Below are 20,915 nucleotides of genomic sequence, written 5' to 3'. Positions count from 1 at the left end.
TGAGAGCCACGTGAGCCATGAAGTCACTCAGTATTTCCTAGATAAACTGCAGTGCATGAACTGCAGTGGCCTCCCTTTGAGTCCCACTTAACTTGGGTCTGGCTGCACTGTGAACTTCACTGAGAATAAGTTTCTTACTGGCAGAGATTTGATTTGTCTTCTTTGACTCCAACTGAGAAAAGTCTGGAGGGTGATTGTACTGCTTGGCTTCTGGTCATGAACAAACCCCCTTTTCAGCAGAAACAGGGGAAATTAGGAGTTTGGATAATATATTTTTTATTGGCTAATGTGTGTGTCTTTAGTCTGTACTTCTGACAGTATTGGATATTCTCATCTGTCTGGTTTGATAGTTTCCAAGATGTAAAGGGTGTTGTGAGGAAAGAAAATGTCCATGATTATGTTCATACATAGTAGTTTCCTCTAGGAATTGGTTGCTCTTCAGTAAGAGTCTTGTGGAGATGGGAGCATAAAACCTTGGGTGACCCCTTTTGTTTTCAGCCATAAATAATGCTTGTTTAAATACTGAAAGACAAGGAAACCTCTTGAAGGTCCCAAAGGATTCTGTTTACTTTTGGGCTCGTTTATAAGCTCATTTATAAGCCATTGTTGTCTTGTTTATAATGAGTTGTGTTGCTGGTCATGGCCCCCCTGAAGGAGAGAAAAGCAGGTGATCTGCAGCTGTTTACATGCTTTGTTTTGTGAACTTTTTTGTGCACCTCTTACTTCTGCCCACAAAGTTCCTGCTATGCCTTTGGCAGCACCACCATGGTTTTGAAGGTGTCTGGACAGAGAGCGTGTTGGTCATCGCCCTGCACTGTCTGCTGGAAGTGTGACAAGGGAAACTCCCTCCAGGGCTGGCAGTCGTGTCCTCTGGATGCCTTGGGTGTTTCTAGGTACTCTCCATCCTGCAGCTGAACTCTCCCAGAGTGGTCATGCACCTTCCTCAGCTTTCCTTTTCCATTGGGAATTTCAGTGCCAGGTTCCCAAGCACAGTTAGTGACACAGATTGGTCTTTACAGTGACCATGTGTGGGTGGAGAAGTGACATGCCCCTGCCAAGAGTTTGATGGTGGCATTGGCCACCCAGGGTGGTCACCTGCGCAGGGGCAATCTGAGAGTCCCTGGAGGTCCCCTGGGGAGGGGGGTGCGTTTCTGTGTCATTATTGCCACCTGGTGGTCACCAGCGTGACACTGTCCCCTCCGAAGGCCACCCTGTCACCCCGACTGTGCTGGGAAGGAGTGAGGAGGAACTCGTGGCTCCAGGTCATGCTGGCTGTGCCCTGAGTTGAGCTGCTCTGCTCCTCCTGCATGTGAAGTGATTTTACCTTGGCAGTGAAATGCTATATAATGGTACCTGCTTCAGGTAACAGGTAAAGCAAATTAGCTGCAAAACATTCTCCTTTTCCAGAGCAATATTGCAAGTTTTGCCATGTACCATTATTTACTGGGGACTATTTTCAGTGTTGGAGCCCAGGGTTGTTTGGAGTATTAGTCCAGATGTCTCTGCACTTTTGCAGATGGTTAAGGTGGAATTTTTTTGTCCCCACATGTGATGATGGATGAGACTATATGAAAAAAACAACTAATAGAAAAGCATGGAATCACCAGCTCCCTCTGTGTCACATTGGGCTTGTGACCATTCTAGCTCGGGGTCTTAGATATTGGTCTGTCAAGGTGACATGATTTGTTCCAGCTTTTGCAATAAAATGAAATGTTGCAGGGTGTTATTTCACTTGCTGCTGTTTCCAAAGCCACTTGAGTGGCTGGAATTCTTTTCATCTCTGTCATTTTATTCTGTTGTTTTTTTTTTTTAATTTAAAAGTGTACTTTGTGTGAGGGGAAATAACCTTGGTAGATACCTTGGGTAGTTCAGTGTAAGGCTCAAGGGAAGGTCCAATCCTCTCAGCAGTGTAGTTCTGTTGAAAAAAACCCACCTTCTTGCAGATGGGAGCGTCCCTCAGTAAAGCTGTGTTCCCTTGGCACAACAATCCCCTTGTGGGGCAGCCCCATCCATGGTGGGAGCACCACGCTGCTCCTGGCTCTGCTGGGATGTGGTCTGGCAGCTGAAGGAAGGCAGCTCCGTGATGGGGAGCAGGGCTGGGCTGTGCTCTCGAGCACTGCAGTTCCATGGCACAGCTCTCTGTCCCTCTGATGCTCAGCCCTGCAGCCCTCTCGTGTCTCCACTGGCACCTGAGGCTTCCTCAAGCCTGTGCAGCTCTGCCTGAGCTCCAGGCCCTGGACAGTGGGAGCACCCAGTGGGGCTTCTTTGCTGTCACCTCTTCTGTACAAGTCTTCTTAGGGACTGGTGGCTTATATGTGGAATGTTCTGCTGCTGCTGAAAGAAACCCTCCATGTAGGATGACTGGATAAATCTGCTCCAGGAGAAACTGACCAAAGGTGTTACGTTCCCAATGGAAGTTATTCACTCCAATGTGGGAGCCTGCCTGGCTTTTCAACGGAAACAAGCCTTATGTAATCCTGCTGTGTCTTTTTGGAGAGTTCTTATCATGTAACCTTTGAACACACAGGCCAGTTTCAGCTCAGTGGAGTTGGAGTGGAGAGATGTCAAATCTCTCCTAGAGATGGGTGGCTGAATGATGAGTGTCACCATGAGAGAGAGGATGGCAGCTTGAGGGTGGCTCTGCCCCAGGTGCACATCCATGGCAGGTTAGATTCTGGTGAGTTCAGCAATCTTGCAGCTATGGCTGATTTAGAGAAATAGCCTGTTCTGTCCCAACCATGGCATGCTCCACTCAGTGCACACTACCACCATGTCTGACATCAATCCAAGGGTATTCAAGGAATTCACGGTAATGCTCCCTCATCAGCGTCACAGAAAAGAAATGTTTACGTCTGTAACCATTGTAACTCTTTTTTACCTTTTGACATTTAAAAAAAAAAAGAGATGCACGCAAGCCCAGGGTGTCACAGACGCCGTGACTCCCTGGGAGTGCACGTCTGAGTACTGCTGGGCCCGCTGCCCCTGGTTGTTTATAAGCCTCTTGAACTATTCTTGCTACCCTTGGTGGCCGTGGAGCCCCAGGAATGATTTTGCAGCCTGGCTGTTACTCCAGGGCCATTGGTGATCCTATATGCATTACCTTTGATCACATGCTGTCCTGTCAGATTTTGCTCTGATGCAAGTCATCATGCCTGTGTGACTGTAACATGGCCCCAATTAAAGTCAGTTATACACTTTTTATTTCAAGGTACTTGGGAAATGTTCCCTGGAACACTGTAAATCAAATGTTAATTACTATTAAAAAAATATTAGTCCTATATCAAACCCCTGGGTAAACCCCTTATGGTTCGTAATCTAATTTCAGTAAACGGATCAAGGGGAACATGGGTTTCAAGAGTGAGCTGGAAAGCACTCTGGCATTCAGAGGTGCTTTCCATGGCTTGTCCTGTAGATGTCCAGCCACCCTCCCGGTGCACTTCCCAGATCTGCCCTGTCAGGAGAAGGGACATCTAAGAGTCAGGTTCTTGACATTTCTGCTGGGTAGGGCAATGTGTCCTCTCTTTTCCTGTTTTGTTTTTCCCATCCTTGGCAGTGCTGGTGGGTCTGTAGACCCACAGGCTTATCCTTGCTCAGTCCCAGCTCTGCACCAGACGTTGGAAATGAAGTGGTGATTTCTCTGTTTTATTGTTACTGCTGAGAGAGAGGGAGATAAAACTGATGCCTCATTTATTTACATTAAAATAAGGATTAGACTGGGACCCAGCTGCAGGAACAGAGAATTCAGCCATGATGCCAAATGTGCACGTATTTCTGCCATACAGTTTGTACATAAAATTGAAACAATAAAGGGAAATATCTTTTATCCTTGTTTTCATTTTTATTTTAAAGCTAGACGATGTGAACTCTACAATTTACCACACCATGAAGCGAACAATCCTTTCCAGCATATTACACAATGTGACAGGTTTATTACACAGCCCTTCCCGTTGTGAAGAAAGAGTTTTGCTCCCATAAAGAAGATGGGCTCGCTTGTGCTGAGAGTTTGGGGTTTGTTCTGTGGGTTTATGGCACCTTTGAAGCTTTGAGACCATCTTGCTTGTCCAAATAACAAGTGCACTGTTTTGGCCCCAATTTAGGAAAGTAATTAGTGTCTGTTCTCACTCATTGGAATTAAAGCAGAAGGATCAATGTAATGATTGTGTATTTTATGCAGTGGAAAAACACTTATTAGAGTGGCAGTTTTTGTGCTGTGTTATTACCCCTCTCTTTTGTGTCATATTTTGATGGATCCACCTTAATTTCAGTTGTAATCTTCTTGGGTCAGGAACATTATCTCTATTAACTGTAATGTGCATTGGCCTAATGGCAGTATATTAAAAAAATAAAAAGTAATTTAACTCTGTGTACTGTAGAGCACTCTAAAGGTGAGAAAGGGGACAGGGGGAGCCACCATGTGACATGGGTTCTCACGGGATATTTGTAATCAGCTGGAGGGGGAACAGATGTCTCACTCCTTTGGAGTCCTGCTTTGCACAGTGTCCAGAGCTGAGCCTTGTTTGACACCAGAGCTGTTGGACACATCCATGCTGGGTTTGCACTGGAGCAGATGGAAACTTTCTCTAAGCACAATAGAGCAGCAACCTCATCCACATGTGTGCAGAGTACTTCATCAAGCACTGTTAGCAGGGGTGGGGACAATTTCCCCTGTCTGGGACTTGTTTCTAGATTGTTGGCCCCTCTCCAGTTAGCTCTGGGTTCAGAGGCTTCTGCTTAGCCTTGAGAGGAGGAACAAGTGACTGGGAATGCTGAGGTCCTGGAAGGAGCCTGGAAAATGGTTGGAAAGATGATCTGTGGGTGTGTTGTGTGCCTCTGTGGGAGGCAGTGTGGGTTCTTCACACCTCTGTCTTCACACAGCATGGGTTTGCCCAGGCAGAGATGTGTATCCTTTGGGATGGAGAGCTGTGCACTGAGCTCCCTGTGGAACTTTCTGGTATTTGGTGTGAATCTGTTCTTCATTTTTGGTAGGAGAGGTTAGTCACCTTTTTCGGTGGTGAGGAGAGGAGGGAGGGTCTCAAGGCAGCAAGGTGTAAGTCTAGAACTGCCTGTGTGGACAGCTGTGCTTTTCTTATCCCTGTTGGATGTATTTTTCTCTAAAATTGGAAACTTTCTTACCTTTGCAAAACCCTAATAATTTAAAACATCTACTTCAAGTGAGATACGCAAAAACAGCCCAGGGTAGTGCCTGGTGAGTGTTTTGCATCTCCAGCAGACACAAGTGTCTTTTTTATGGTTTGAATTCCTGCTGAGTCCTCTGCCAAAACTCAAGGAGAAGTGAATGGGTGAAAGGCTGTATTTGAGGGCTCAGCAGCCTCTCTCTGGGGACAGGAGCAACATGACAGTAGTAATTATACACTTTAAAAAAGCATCCCTTTCTTTCTGCAGGCAGTTGTGCAAAAGTCTTGGACAGGCTGGAGAGATCGAGCCAGAATCAGAAGGGATCCTGACGGAGTACGGTGTGGATTTCTCTGACTTTTCCCCTGAAGTCTTGGAATGTCTTCCCCAGAACCTGCCCTGGGTTATCTCACCAGCAGAGCTGGCCAAAAGAAGAGATTTAAGGTAACAACAAAAAGCATGGTCCGACACTCCTTAGGTTGGTGCAGGGTTGTGCTATTTTGTTTTGTTTCCATCACGTTTTGTAAAGGCACCAACTTTATAACATGTATCATGTTATACCTTACCCGTGCTAGAAAGCATACAAAGAAACTACTTTTGAAAGTACTGACAAACCCAGAAGATCAGTTACTTGGAGAAGCATTTTGTGAGACAGAGATGCTTTTCCTCAAAAGAACTATTGAAAATTGAAAATTTGGTGTTCGGCACCTAATCTGAAAGCTTTATGACCGTGTCTGGAATGTATTATGCATTTTAGTGGTAATTTTATAGCAGAGATTTTCTGAATGCCTGGCAGATCAGTGATCTGGGACATTGTTACTCTGAGACTTAAGACAGATAAAGACTGTTCACCTACCTCACATCAGCCATCCCTGCATGCCAGTGGTGCTCCCAACCAGCTTTCAAGAACTTCAGAGCCTGTTGAGTGGCAGACATTGACATTGCTGGACTACCCAAAACTAGTGGATTTGCTACACTTTTAAGTGTCAGATTTTAGAGACAATCCTTACTAAAAACTATTTAAAGACCAAAGAAAAATGATTGTTTAGAACCTCACTTTGCAATAAAAGATGATTCAGGCAAGCAATAAATACATTATTAACAAGACAGGATTTGTTCTGCTTCCAGCCTTGCTTGTGCTGGAGCATCCTGACTCAGTTGGCAGACTCATTGCTGTCTTGTGTAATGCTGAGGTGAAGCAGCCCTAGGAGGCTGATTCCTCTGGACACTGCACTGGTACAAACACCTGTATATATGCAGTAAGCTCCTCTTCCTCTTCACTTATCTTGACTTGTTACTGGTATGGACATTAGCAGTTTGAGCAGATAAGCTGACTGCAACCATTTTTGTTTCAAGGCTGAAAATGTATTTGTATCTGTACCTGTACTCCAGGTGTTATTTTGGACCTAATTCTGCTCTGCAGCCTCCTTACTGTTTCAGCTTTCTGGATTTCCACTGCCATACAGTGGAATAATTCAGCAGAGAATCACACTCCTGATTGACTAATGCTAACACTCACATACCAGATTCAGATTGCAAGCTTCAGGTAGCATTAAAAAAAAAGTAGATACTGAATGCTGCTGCTCAGATGTCACTTGAAAGCACTTATTTTTATATTCTTGACTACAGTTCAGTAGCCTTCTCTGTTTCTTCTGACCGAGTTCTTTTAAGCAAATAAAGAGCTTGACTTGTCTCCAGACAGACAGTCAGTTTTGGAAACAAATACCAAGTGCATTTCTTGCTTTTAGTGCTGAATTATTACACTGGGACTTATCAAGGTGATAACAGTTTTGCGGTTAAGCCATTTAAATCCCTCTCTGCCCCTTCCTGACCACTGTGCACACTACAAAGTAGATTTCCTTTTGATCCTCTCAAATATAAACATTTAACAGTCAAAATTTTTAAGACAATTATTTGAGCTTAATTTGCTAATCCTTTTAATGTCAACTGCCACACTGCTGACTAACCAGTCTGTGGTCTAAACACGTATGGAAATAACATGAGATTTCTAGTTATGGAAAATAAAATACAGGTGAGTCTTCCTTGTTATTTCCTCACAGAAAGGGGTTTGTTTACCCAGAAAGAAAATTAATTTTATTAGTAAATGCTGTATGAATTCTAGGGAGGTGGTGTCAGGTAGTTGGGGACCTGGCTGGTACCTCAGCTCTGATGGGTGAGACCAGAAGACCTTGAGACTTATTTTTGACAAGTCCCAAGGTAGCTTGGCCTTAACTTGTTATTAGATATCAGCTTTCATATTGTCAGCAGTGAGTGTGCTGTGGTCTGCACTGTCCTACAAAAGGCCAGTGCACACAGGCCAGGATGGCACCCAGAGGAACACACCTGAACTTGGGTGTCTGTTCTGGTGCACATCTGAGTTTTGCCTTGCTTCCCAGGGGATCTCACACACCTGCCTCTGTGAGGGCCCATCTTTGCTGTACTTTGTTCATGGTAATCTGTCAGGCTTCCCAGATTACTGTACAGTAGTCTGAGAGTATGATATAAATTAATTGCAGTGAAATAAAAACTCATCTTTTCTCCTAAAACAGCCATGTTAACACTTGTAAATACCTCATCCTAATTCAGTTTACATATTGCTGGCTTGACTAGAGTAAACACATGTTAGAGTTTAGCTAAAAGTACTTTCACCTCTAGTAAATCCTCTGCAGTTCTGTAATACAGGACTGTAAATTTTCTAGCGTCATGTATAAAAGTTGGATTTGGAACTGAGACCCAAAAAATGTCTTGTATTTTTGTGTGTTTCCTCTTCCTGAGATAGCTTTTCCTTGTTTTCTTTTGTCTTGGGAAATGACCCTTTCCTCCTCAGAAGGCAGTTTGTGTGTTCTGCTGACCAGTGTCCGAGGTGTGGTCTGGGAATCAGAGTTCGGAGCATGCAGAGAGCAGCTCTGCACCAGAGGTGTTTGTGAGTGTGCTTATAGATGAAAGTGAGACAATGTGTTTCACCAAGCTGCTGAGGCTGGGCAAGAGGGAAAGACATTTTGTCCATTCCATCTTGTAAATATGTTCCTTAATCTTCCTGCAAGTCTTTCAGTTTTACAGGAAGCCTGTTCTTGCCATGCATATTCTGTTTGGACAGCAAGTGTGATCTCACCTACACAGCCTGTGTAGAATTGCTTCCAAGAGATCTTTTTTTCCCTCACTTCTCCAGTAATAGCTCACAAAGAAAGGTTTACATAATATTTCAATATTACTTAAGGCAGAAAAGATCCAAACCTTGTGGATGGCTTAGACATGATTTAGCTGGCTTAACACTCTGCTCTGCCACTTTTACACAGTTTTGCCATGGACATCTGTTTCTCACCTGCATGGGTTTATTTGTAAAATTAGACAAGTATTTCACAGGCATTCCCAGCTTACTTGTTTCTAAAGAGCACCCAAAACTTGTAATAAAAAGCACTGGGCAAGTATTAGGTGTTGGCATTGCATCCTGCAGTTGAATTTTAGAGAGAGCATGAAGGTTCATGAAGTATCAGAATGTGTGGTTGAGGAAACTTCTCTTCCAGAGACTTTAAATGTGATAATACAGATAGGACTGGAGTGCTCATTTTATTATTCAGGTTGACTGGAATTGGTATTTGTTTCATTAGAAGTTTGAGAAGTGTTTGGTTTCTGCTTTTAGGGAAACATGGGAAGATTAATGTCATAGAGACAAATGTTGATGGGTGCAAAGTTTCAACCACTTTCTGCTCTTTTCCAGTGGTACAACATGTAATTTTCATTTCCATGTTTGCTTTGGGACAAAATGTGGCCCCTGAAGAAAAGAGGGGTGAGGGCAAAGAAGGAAATACAAATTTCAGAGCTGGGTGCAGGAGCTGGGGGCAGAGGGAGGAGGAGGCCATTTGAAGAGGTCTAGCCAGGAATCTAAGAAACCCAAAAGCTATTTCTAAGACTCATTCCAAATGTTTCTAATTTCATTCATATCTTTTTGTTTCCTTTACTGCTTAACTGGGACAAGAAAGTAAAGCCAGGAAAGTCCAATCATAGTGGGAAACAAAAACCTAAATATTGGAGAGAGAAAAAAGGCTGTTCTTTGTAAAGCAGTTCTGCCTTTTGCTTGTCTCCCATTGTTGGTGTTACTGTGGAAAATGTATAACATCACTTTTTTGGAAAGCGTTAGAACCTGTTCAAGTAGAGATGGTTTATATAGTCTAACATGGAAGAACTAGAGGATATCTATTTCTTTACCATTTGCCTAATAATAAGTGAGCCTGTTGACCTCCGCTGGACTATTACAAATGTGAAACTTGGCACTCAAAATTGCTTGCTCTAAATTTTCCAGTTGCTTTCTCTTTTTCCATTTGATGTCATCCTGCCAACTAGTGATTTTATTATTATAAACAGGACATTGTATTCACTTTTAAGAAGAAATATGAAGCTGAAGGTAAAATTACAAACTGCAGTTTCTCAGCTGGCAAAATACAAAACAATGAGCTAAAAATACTGAGCAGAGAAAGGGTGTTGTGGCAGGGAATGCTGAAATATCTGCAAGATGGATGTGTTTTAAGGAGCAGAAACTGACTTCAGCTGAGCAGGGCTAAACTCTGAAGAATGACCAGATTGTTCAGCTCAGAAGGCAGATCTAGAGATCATCTACACCTACCCCATTGTTCAAAGCAGGGTTAGCTGGAGCAGGCTGCTCAGGGCTGTGCCCATTTGGGGTTTGGATAGCTCCAAAGATGAAGATTCCACAACCCCTCTGAGGAACATGTTCTGGGGTTCAGAAAAACATGCGTTTTTTCCTTCACGTAGATTTTCCTGTGTTTTGTGCTCATTGTGTCTTGTCCTGTTGGATACCACTGGAAATTGTCTTGCTGTCTTCTTTACTCCCTATATCAGGTGTATTTTCACATTGAAAAGATTTCCCTGCCTGAGCCTTCTCTTCTGAAAGCTGAACAGTCCCAGCTCTCTCAGCCTCTCCTTGTAGGTTGGACGCTCTGATTCCTTAAACATCGTCAAGGCACTTCAGCAAACTTACAGCTCTTTGGTGACATCTCCCTGGTACTGGGGAGCCCAGAACTGGACACAGCACTCCAGTTGTGATCTCACAGGTGCCAAGCAGAGGGGAAGGATTGAAGGAATGCATCCTTTGGCCTTTTGGCAGCACTTCTCCCAGTGCAGCCCAGGAGGCTCTTGTCCGCCTTTGCTGCAGTGACATGTTGTTGGTTCATGTTTAACTTGTCCATCAGGACATCCTTTTCTGCCAAGCTGCTTTCCAGCTGGTTCTTCCCCAGTCTGTGCTGGTGCGTGGGGCTATTCCTCTCTGTGTGTAGGACTGTTTTTCCCTTTGAGCTTCATGAGATTCCCATCAGACCCTTTCTCTGCTGAGGTTCCTCTGAAGGGCTGTTCCTCCCACAAGGCTGAAAGGGCAGCAGAGGGGGCCAGCAAGGATCCACTGCATTGGCAGGAGACAATTAGTGCTCACTTGCTTCCCTTGCAGGGCAGAGTTACTGAACTTTGCCCTTGCAGGCAAATGAATGCAATGAAGCTTTCAGTTAAAATTTGCATCTTGCTATTTCAGCACAGGACCTCAATTGCAATGGATCCAAGTTATTGAAAGCCAAATTTGTAATTTTGGCTGCCCCTTCAGAAACGTGGCATCCTTCCTTTGGCTGATAAGGGAAGAAGAGCAGAGGTGCTCTGCCCACTGTGGAGGGAGGCTCTGCAGCACTCCTGGTACCTGCACTGCAGCTCTACTTTGCATTTATTTCTTTCTCAAGGAGTGTTACAGCTGGTAACGGGGATTAGCCCTGTGTATAGTAAGGGTTTGACAGCATGGTCTTTGCTGTAGATGCCCAAGGAGATTATTGGCTGATAAAATTAGAGGTGATGGTAAAAATGGCAGCCTTGAGCTGTGCAAGGGGTGTTGGAGGAAAGCAGTCAGCCTCTGAAACAGATGTCTTTCCAAGGCAGGTGGACAACTTTAGTTAGGAATGAGTGCAGGGCAGATAAAACGTCGTTAAACAGCTTGTTTCCTGGAGATTTTCCACTACAAAAAGCTAGTGTTAAGTAGAGCAAGTCTTACTCAGCTATAATAGGATATGTAAATATGCTCTGGTTTCTGATGGAAACTGAGAAATGACTTGTTTAGCAAATGTATAAGCAACATTGCTTCAGAACTGACTGTTATCTTGGAGTGGAGAGACAAAAAGGGCCAGATTATGATCTCTGCTCTCACTGAGCTCTTCTGTGACTGATTAAATGTTCTCCATAAGAGATATATCGGATTAGATACACAGGTGACATACAAAGGATTACTCAGTGATGTCTAAGCATATCAGATCTAGTTCCTCTGTAACATGATTGATTCCAGAACCTGGTGATAGTGACTGTACCTGCTCTGGCTACTTCTGCTTTCCAGGCAGTCTGGGGGACTGTACCATTCTTGGACTGATGAGGAGAGCTCATGTTAGCTCCTTTCTCTGCCATTAGCTGAGTAAGTAAAGCTCTGGAGTAAATATGCTCAAGGTGCTGTTGCCAGTGATGTGATTCAGCTCCTTGCTTCTGGTTGCTTCTTTTGGTCCTCCTCTCTGTTTTCATAATGTTTTCTACTACTGTATAGCTGCAGCAATTATGGTGGCCCTGTTTTGAACAAAATGATGCATGGTCTGTGCTCTCAGATGCTGTTACCAGTGCCTGGTGTAGAGAGACACAGGGCAACTTTATCTTTTTCCTTATAGGAAGGTGCATGTGATCATTGGAAGTGCAGCTTCCAGCAGAATTGGTGATCTGTGGTTGGATAGGTTTTTTGCTTGTAGGCCATCACACCTAACCTTGCTTCATTAGAAATTTGTTTAGTTGAAAAACAGTAATAACTTTTGCACCTAGATTGTTATACATACAGTCTTGTTCTTGCCTGGATATTTATTTTATGTGGAGAAGTGGAGGGAATAACAAAAGGGGATGAGGATAAAATCTTTAATAAGTGTCTCTGTTTCTTATTGGATTCCACTGGATCACAAAGTAGGGTTTTGATGAGCAGAGGAAAGTGCCATAGCCTCTTATATATGTTTTATATATGTTTATATATGTTTAGTGGTGCAGTTCAGGTGTGCCAAATACTGCCTCTTTACTTGATATCACAGTGCTTTGCTGGTGCCCTGCTCTCCCTGTATGTGTCAGATAACACAGGGTGGGCAAGAGATGAAGTGTCCAAGTCCAGGGGTCAACCCAGGTATCTGTCTCTGGTGCTGCAGCTGAAGAAACCCAGAACTACTCCAGCTGGTGAGGTAGTGTATCCCTGCAGTGGTATTTTAGAGCTGATCACTAGGACGGGCTGGTCATTACAAGGAACAGTATTTTCCTTGTGTTCCACTCTGATGGTGTGATCTGAAACATGCTTTAACCTGTCCATCTGTCTCACTTTTTGGGTGATTGGATTTTTGTTACCAGGTTATTCTCAGATCACTCCATAAAAAAACCAACCAACCCATAAATCGTAATATAGATGGCCCAAATGCAAGTGTATGAGGCAGAGCTGTCCTGGAGATATCACAGCATGGATTAGAAGTGGGACAGTCTGGAAAAGACTAGCAAAAATATTCTAGGAGATAAGAGATTGATTTACAAGGAAGGATTAACTGTTCAATGTGTATCTGCCAACACTGAAACTAGAAGTTTGTGAAAGATATAGTAGTTGATAGTTAAAAATATGTGGACTGAAATGAAAAAATGAGAATCATTTACGATGGTGGGAGGATAGAAAGGGGTGTTATAAGGACAAGTAAGGTAAAACAAAGAGGAAGCCTTTCCTGTGCAACCCAAAATAGACTGTAGTGTAGACTGCTAAAGAAAGGGCTGAAAACTCCATCACTAAAGATGCTTGATACCATACAGGAGAAAGTCCTTGCAAATGTATTGTCATGAGCAGCCTGGCTGTGACCTATGGGGGCTGGATGACCTAATGTCTCTTCCATTTCTCACCCTGTGCATCTGTGATTAAAATAGTTTATATAATGCAAGTGCATTTTCAATTACACTTTGCTTTCTTGCGTGGGATAGCGGTGGTGCAGAGAACTCATTATATTTGTGGCACAATTACAGCATGACTTGTAGGAAATACTGCTGGTACTTGGCCTCCCAGAGACTCTGATCTTGTTTATAAATATATTTTGGCTTTTCAAGCTATATAGGTATAAGACTGCAGTGCTTTTTTTGCTGTCTTCCCTCTTACTTGGAGGCCATAAATTATGTAGGAAAGAAGAGAAGGATAAATAGAAGGAATAATTGGTTCTGGTTCAGCAATCCAGTGAACAGTCCCTGGTGAAAATGTAAAAGTTTATTGTTGTAGATGTGTAATACACCAGGAGTCATTGTCAGCTGCTCTCTTGGACTGAGGTCTGTTTTCTGAACCAGGACAGGACATTAGCTAAAACATAAACACAGAGAAATTAAAAAGAGTAGTGCTGGTTTGAAGTTGGGCTTTCAATGCATTTTGTGCTCTGCTGGATTTTTTGGGGGTTTATAACACTCAGTGTTTGGAGGGATTAGTTTTTGCTTCCAATTATTTTATAATTATAGTTCATTTTTAAATTTATGCACCATGCCAAAAGAGTTTTGTGATGTGTCAGTCTGTTACAGGGCATTCAGAGTGCCATCAGAGATTTGTCAGGGTACTTCTCTTGCAGGCATATTTTTAAAATATATTCCTTTTAAGAGGCTGTCTTGGAAGCAGCCACTCGGGTTTTAACTAAAATCTGCCAGCATCAAGTGTGACAAATGTGGTAGACACTACAAGTAATAAATGTCTTTAGAAGTGAGATGTTGAAGTCTCAAGTGCTCAGGCACTGATTGGTCTCTGAAATGTCTCTTGGAGAAAGGGTACTCTGTCCTGATTTGAGTGATGAATATTAGCAGATTGATCCTTTGCTTATTGGCACTTTCTAACAAACCTGCATTGACACTGTGCTTGAGCTGGGTTTACTTGTGATTGAAGAACGAGATTGATTTCTGTCGTTGCCATAACAATGGGATTGTTGTGTGAAAAAATGTTAGTGGCATTCACTGGAGTGAGTTGACAGCTCTAGGATGCCTGTTCTCAAATTAAAACAACTGTTTCCAGCTCTGAGAAATGGCGTCTGCGTAGCTTTTGCAAGATGGTGCTCAGCAGGGTCTTAGAAATGACCTGAAGAGCTTTAAGATTCTAAAAGTGCCTTTGCTATGCTTAATTTTGAAATGCCAGCTTTGAGCTGGAGTTAATAAGGGTAAATCAGGAGGCTGAGCTTTCGCTCCCACCAGGCTATTGTGTGTATTCACAAAGTGGAGAGAACAGGACAATCTAAGGAGTCCCTAGAAGAATGTAAATGCACTGCAAGTGTCTAGACATGCAGTCAGTTGTACTGTAAGTGTCTTAGCACTGACATACTCAAGTTTAAAGAAGGCTCGTGCTGCTGAAACTTTAATAAACGCTGGTCATTCCTGTCTCACCTCCAGCTGAAGCAGCCTGGACTTTGGAAATGGGCTGATGTTTCTGCAAAAGATTCAGCTTGGTGCTTCAGGGGCCTTTGGATGACTAGAGGGACTGTGGGCCATGACAACTGAGCCTGGGGTGCGGCAGGGTGTCAATGAGCTGGTTGGGTCTTGAAGGCTGGAGTTCACAGACAGCAGGTTTCAGCCACCTTCAGGCTTCTGTGTGTTCTTTGTTCTCTTTTGTAGTTGTTTTGGATGTGTTGGTCTTTGTAAATGTCTGGTGAACATCACAGGAGACTGCTTGGATCTGAAAGTTGCCCTTGGGAGGGGAGTCAGAATGGTGGGGGTTAAATAAGGTAATTAAGTTCAGGTGCCTGTTTCTATCAGCTTCCTAACAGGGAAGTGTAGAGGTCTCTTTTCCCTGGTGACAGAACCTCTGGTTCAAAGCTGCACTGGGGAAGTTTACACTGGATATTATGAAGCCTTTCTTTACCAAGAAGGTGGTCAAACACTGTAACAGATCTCCTAGAGAGGTGGTCAATGTCCCAACCCTGTCAGTGTTTAAAAGGCATCTGGACAAAGCCCTTAACTACAACGTGCTTTGGTTTGGTCAGCCCTAAATTGGTCAGGCAGTGGGACCAGATGATTGTTGTTGGTCCCTTCCAACTGAAACAGTTCTATTCTGTTCCAGTTCATTCACTTCCCTTCCATTTCCTTGTATTCCATCCCTTGTGTCTGGGTTTCCTGTTGGAAGACTTCCAGTAAGACCCTGCTCAGCGCCTTCCTTAGGTGCTTTGATTTTCTTGCAAAGAATCTCTCTCTTTTTCTCTCATGAGACTTGGCAGTCTAAACTCTGCCCACAGCCTCATTCCTGAGCACTCCAAGTTCAGACAAATGTTAAAGCTGGGGCTTCAGCCTGAGTGACTTGAGATGGTGGTGGCTGCTGCCAGGACCAGGAGGAGTGCTGATCTGCATCACACAGGAGCATGGACATGGTTTGGCTGCCAGCTGACTTGTGCTTGTGTTGCCTGGGGGGAAATTCCTCCATCCTCTGCTTTGCCTGGTTCCTGAATAGCTGGGTCATACTTTGCTTCTTAAGTCCTCTGCCTGCCATGAAAGGTTACTCCAGCTGGTAAGGACAATGTCTTGCTTCATGAAGGGTTTTCTGAAGCTCTAGTGGGTACATGCAGTTCTCTGGACTGGTATTTCATGTTGTTGGCATTTATTAGTGGTGAAAATCTGGGCTCGGTGTCTCCACTGGTGAGTTGACTCATCTGTGTGCTGCTGCTTGGGAAGATCATTGAGTTATACAGGAGCATCTGTAGGGTACTGCTTTGTCTGCTGTGCACAAAACTGGCACTTTACTCCAAGCAGCAGGAAAATTGCACCGTTAACACCCAAGCTTTGCCCAGCTGGGTGGTCATGCCAGAAACCTTGCCTCTAATACAGCCTGAGCCCGTGGCTTACCATTGCAATGCTTCATCCTGATGCAGGTAGCCTCTCTCTTGAGCAAAGAGTGAACCCTGACCACTGGAATTTGTAATCTCCTGATGTCGTAGGTGTTCATATTTTATGGTTAAACTAAGTGGTATGTTTAATTCTGAACAGTTTAACTGGCAAAAATGAATATATTGTACCAATCTTTGAGGCACCAACTGTGCAGTGTTTTCTCTGCTGATTCTTGTGAATACCTTAGCATAGATGTATACATAGATGTATGTATTTGCACAAAGTAAAACAAACTGCTGTTGCAGTCCTGTGATCTGTGAACATTTTAATTACCATGACGGTAATTCCAGCTCACCAACAGACTACTTATCTTACCTCTACTGCTGCACCAGCCATTTATTTTAGGTCCTGTTAAAGGTAAAAAGACAAACTGCTCTGCAGACATGCTTGTCTGCTTTAATTAGTCTTCCTGAAGCTGCTCAAAGAGCACTGCACTTAATTAGCTTTCCTTAAATTAGGATTGATATACCAGCCTGTATAGGTTGACACTGTCATTACTGTGTAATAAACTAAGTGCTCTATTCTGTAATTCTTTTTCCCCAGGTGGTTGATTTGCAAGATGCCAGACAGAGCCAGCTTCAGCAGGGCACTTGTCACTGCCATGGGGCTAGAGGTGGCTTGGCCAGTGCTGCTGGGGGCTGGCAGGGTCTGGCCAGTCTGGGTGGCTCCTGCTTTCCTGACTCTTGTTTGCAGGTCCACCGTGGTCAGTTGTGAGTAGTTCCCCTGATGCTCCCAAGGTCTTGCAGGCATTGCCTTGCTCTGGTACTTGAAACCTCTGAAACAAGAAAGGAGGAAAGGTTTTGTTCTTCCATTGGCAGAAACTCCATGCCAGAGCAAGTTCACCTCTGCAAGCCTGCATTACACATCTGTTTTACTTGATGGTCCTGTAAAAAGTGGAAGTTTCCACACTGTAATTTTTTTTGACCAGTGCTGAGGGATTCTTAAAGGCACATATATATCTCCAGTCTTTTCCAGCATGAGGACCAGAAAATCTCTTAACTCTGTGTGTTTCTACCTCTTAAACCATTTTCTTGTAACCAAATTGTGTGTATGTTAGAACAAGTGGACTTAGATCATCTCATTACTTTTACAAGTATGTTTTAACAATTTGAAATTAATAAACCAGGTTTTTATTAGGTGTGATGACAATGAGAGATGCTTCCTTTGAGGCCCTGAAAGAAGGGAGAGAGGGGGATGATCAAACTTCTTAACCCACAAGGTCACCTTGGTGGCCCTCCAGAAGCTGGAGACAGTGGCAGTTTGTAGATACCTGTAGTCAGTCAGTGCAAATGTGTGTGCCTGTAGCTGTGGATTTAAGTAACATGTTCCTCAGCAGGTGCATGAAACATTCTGTCCCTTGTGGTTTGATGAAACAACTCGCTGCAGGCTGGTCGTGATACTGGTTACAGTCAGAAGCCGCAGCCTTTGGGGTGTTGCACAGCCTGACAGCATGGTCCAGGCAGCAATTTGGTCAGGCCCTTCCCCTTCACAGGGCATACTTGCCACATAGCTGAGAGCAGTGTTGTTTCTTCACCCAGGTGGTTTTCTCAGCTGCCTCCAGGGTCCTCCTGGAGGTGTGTGCAGGGGTGGCTGCTGCAGGGGCCAAGGCAGAGGACAATTTGCAGAGCAGCAGGCAGGCTGTGCTGCCCACACCCAGTCTTTCCTACCCTTGCTTCCACTGCATTGCCTGATTCTCCAAGATGAGAGCTCTCTGTGGCATCCTGGAGATAAAAGTGATACCACTGAGCCTGGAGGAAGAGCAGGAGGAGATAGCTAAGAACGTGAAGGAGCACGTGTGCAGTGTGCGCTGCCCTCAGGCTCAGAACTGCATCCCATCATTCCAGGGATCCCACGTGCCAGCCCTTGTTCCTATGGCCATCTGAAACTTACTTCAGTAATAAAAACTAAAAACCAGAAATATAATTAATCACACTTAATAATGTTACTGGTGAGTTGAATTCACTCAGAAAATTTCATCTAGGTGTAGGCCTGTGTGCCAGGATTATTTTACTGCTGTGGACTTGGAGCTCTGCTTTGAGGTTGGCTTCTCTTGTCCCACTGACTACCTGGCCACTGGCTCTGCAACAGTTCTGAAGTATCCTTATGCCAAGGAGTATCATGCCCTGTTTTACTTGCTCAGTGACTTTCTTACCTCACCTTGCACTCTGTGCCCAGAATAAATGGCCTGTGACAAGCTACAAGTCTGGGTCCTTTGAATAATTCTAAAGGAGAAACAGATTCTGAGCCTGGTGGTTAAACATATCTGAGCTGGTGAGAAATGCTAAATCAGAATTTGGGCCTCACTACAACTTTGTACCTGAGTTTATGGATCTCAGACAGCTGTGAGCTGTGCCTGTGCTGGCCATTCCTGTGCTGAGGGACACCTCAGAGCCAGCCAGCATGTCCCCAAGGGCAGCAGGCTGAGCACAAAGGGAGGCTGGGACTGCCCCACCAGACTTACAGGTTTGGACTCTCTGAACTGGGACCACCACTGGCCTCTGCAGTAGACTTGTCTGGCCAAATACATCTCAGCAAAACAGCCCATTACTTGCTACCATTGTATAAATGTGGCAAAATATTTGGCACCCCTGTTTTCCTGCTCACTTCTATTTAGGGAGGCTGCAAATATGCACTTTGTTGAAACCAATCTGCTAATTTTTACACTGCCTGGAGCTACAGTTCACAATGGGTGGCAGATGCTTGTGGTAGCAGGCCCTGAACATCTGGGATAAGCTCTGAATTCCCCTGACACAGGAACCTACATTCTCTTTGAAGCAGGTCTTTTTCCTCGCTCACTTGCAAGATGAAGCAAGCCATTTGTGTCAATTCAGTTGACTCTTTTAAGTGAAATAACTTAAAGATTTACTGGATGTGGCTGGGGAGGGCACTTTATACCCTGTGCATTAATGGGACCTGGTGTAGATACATGGAGGCTGGCACATGTGTGTGTTCCCATACTGTTTGTAGTTTTGGAGTGTCTATCTGCATATGCACAGCTCCCTAAAGAGAGTTGCATGGTGCCTTGGACTGGTGGTATCCTGAAATTCCATCCTGGCATGGAATTTTAAGAAACAGATAGTTATGGAATTAAGGTTGTTGGCAAACCTTTAAAAATTAGTTGATTTTTAGTGCTGGCACCAACAGATCAAAGTCCTGGTGTAGTTGAAAGATTTTATATCTTTCAGTGTCACAGTCTCTTAATTTGTTTAGATGCATGCAAAGGATCAGAAACTAATGTGCATCTGGGGATTAAGGCAGCTTTGCTATCCAGTCTGAAAGCCAGCATATTCCAAAAGATTTTCAAAGTCTCAGAAGGCAGTGAAGTGCTTTACTGATTTTTATGTCTTTGAAAATCTCTATTTAGTGTGCCTGGTGGAATTACATAAATAAATGCTGCCAGCTGTCTGACACCAGCAAATACCTCCCAGAGCATTTCAGTATGGAAGTGGTGGGGCTGCAAAGCTGGGGACACTTCTCTCAGTGAGATAGCACTCATCCAGAAAGACTTTCTAATTTCATGTACACTTGCTGCTTTAAGAATTTGCTGTAATTTTCTCCTCCCACCTCTCCTACCCCAGGAGTAATACCAGTGGTTATGCTGTAAGAAAAATTGTATGTGTGTTTGCATTACACATCTCTAGAAGGGAGTTTCCATCATGATATGAGTCTTTTTGTGGCAAGAAGAAAAGCAGAAAAGCAGTGGTCTGATCTCTTCCATGGCAGCCTCAGCCTATACCATTGTGCTTGGGGATCTTTTAACTAGGGAGGGGCTGAACTTACTCTAGAAGTTAAGACAAAAGCAAAATAAGCCAGCAAACCCATTACTGTACTGACCTCATTGCTCTTCAGCTCTGGTCTCACATTCCTCACAGTGCTTGGGAGAACTCTGCTGTAGTCCAGAGGTCTGGGGAAGAAGTTGCTGTAGGACAGCCTGGGGTGAAGGGAGGTCCTGGAGCAGGAGTTTAGGAAGTTTTATGTGTTGAAGGCTTCAGGTTTTGTGTCTCACTGGTGCCAGGCTCTGCTCTGTTAAACGTGATGGTTCCCGAGTCAGATGCTTTATTTGTCCCATCTGTATGGCCATAGACCATATCTGTAGTCCTACTTGGTGTGTTCCCAGTGTTCCTGACACCCACTGCTACAGGACATACACATGTGAGCCTTCCAGGGCAGGGCTGCAAATTCCAGGTGCCACCTGGAACGGTGTGGTACAGCACATGCAAAAGGATGTTCAGCTTTTCCTGAGCACCAAGTTGATCTGTAAGATTTAATGAGCTGATTTGGAGCTTGCCCTTCCTATAACTTTATTTTTTTTTTTTCCCGCTGAACCTGCTTTTCCCTTTGGTCCATAATTGGCTGTGTAGGTTTTGTAAAGTCCTGCATCTCCTGGGTGTCTTTACTGGGACCAAAACTCTCACTCAGTTTTGTCACGTTTCAGTGCCTCTGCTCTGTCCTAGCTGTGCTCATGGAGTGTCAGATGGTGTGACATCCCCTCTTTGGCATGGACATGAGGCTTATTTGTGTTCCATTTAACTTAGCAATTAGGAACAATCTATTTTTACTCTAGCTGCAAGGCATCTAGACTTTTTCCTGCTTGTTTCTTTGGAGTGAACTTGATGGGCTAAATTGTTTAGTTTTTGTGAGGGAATATCTGTAATGAAATGAAAGCTACTAAGACCAAGCAGTTAAACCAAAAAGAAAAATGAAAAAATACCCAAGGAGATTCACTTGTCTAAACTGTTTTTTAAAAAATAGATTAGATTTAGAATTCAGATGAGACTGGAAGATGTTTCAGCAGAGTCTTCTGAAAACATGGTTGTTGTTGTCTGGATGTCTCTGATGGGCTCTGT

General features: G+C 43.9%; 1 protein-coding gene across 3 annotated transcripts in view; it reads left to right on the top strand.

The window, feature by feature from the left end:
- Positions 1-20,915, top strand: part of DIS3L2 (DIS3 like 3'-5' exoribonuclease 2) — a 180,860-nt gene that overhangs the window by 72,362 nt on the left and 87,583 nt on the right. For all 3 annotated transcript variants that reach the window (XM_041405987.1, XM_041405988.1, XM_041405989.1), the window contains exon 10: positions 5,404-5,577. In XM_041405987.1, coding sequence (XP_041261921.1) covers positions 5,404-5,577 — 174 coding nt within the window. The remainder of the gene's footprint in view (positions 1-5,403; positions 5,578-20,915) is intronic.

This window comes from Onychostruthus taczanowskii, unplaced genomic scaffold (genome assembly GCF_017590055.1).
Source record: "Onychostruthus taczanowskii isolate IOZ18803 unplaced genomic scaffold, ASM1759005v1 scaffold24, whole genome shotgun sequence".
Taxonomy (NCBI): domain Eukaryota; kingdom Metazoa; phylum Chordata; class Aves; order Passeriformes; family Passeridae; genus Onychostruthus; species Onychostruthus taczanowskii.
The sequence above is the reverse complement of the archived record's forward strand: the minus strand, read 5'-3'. Positions and strand labels throughout refer to the sequence as shown.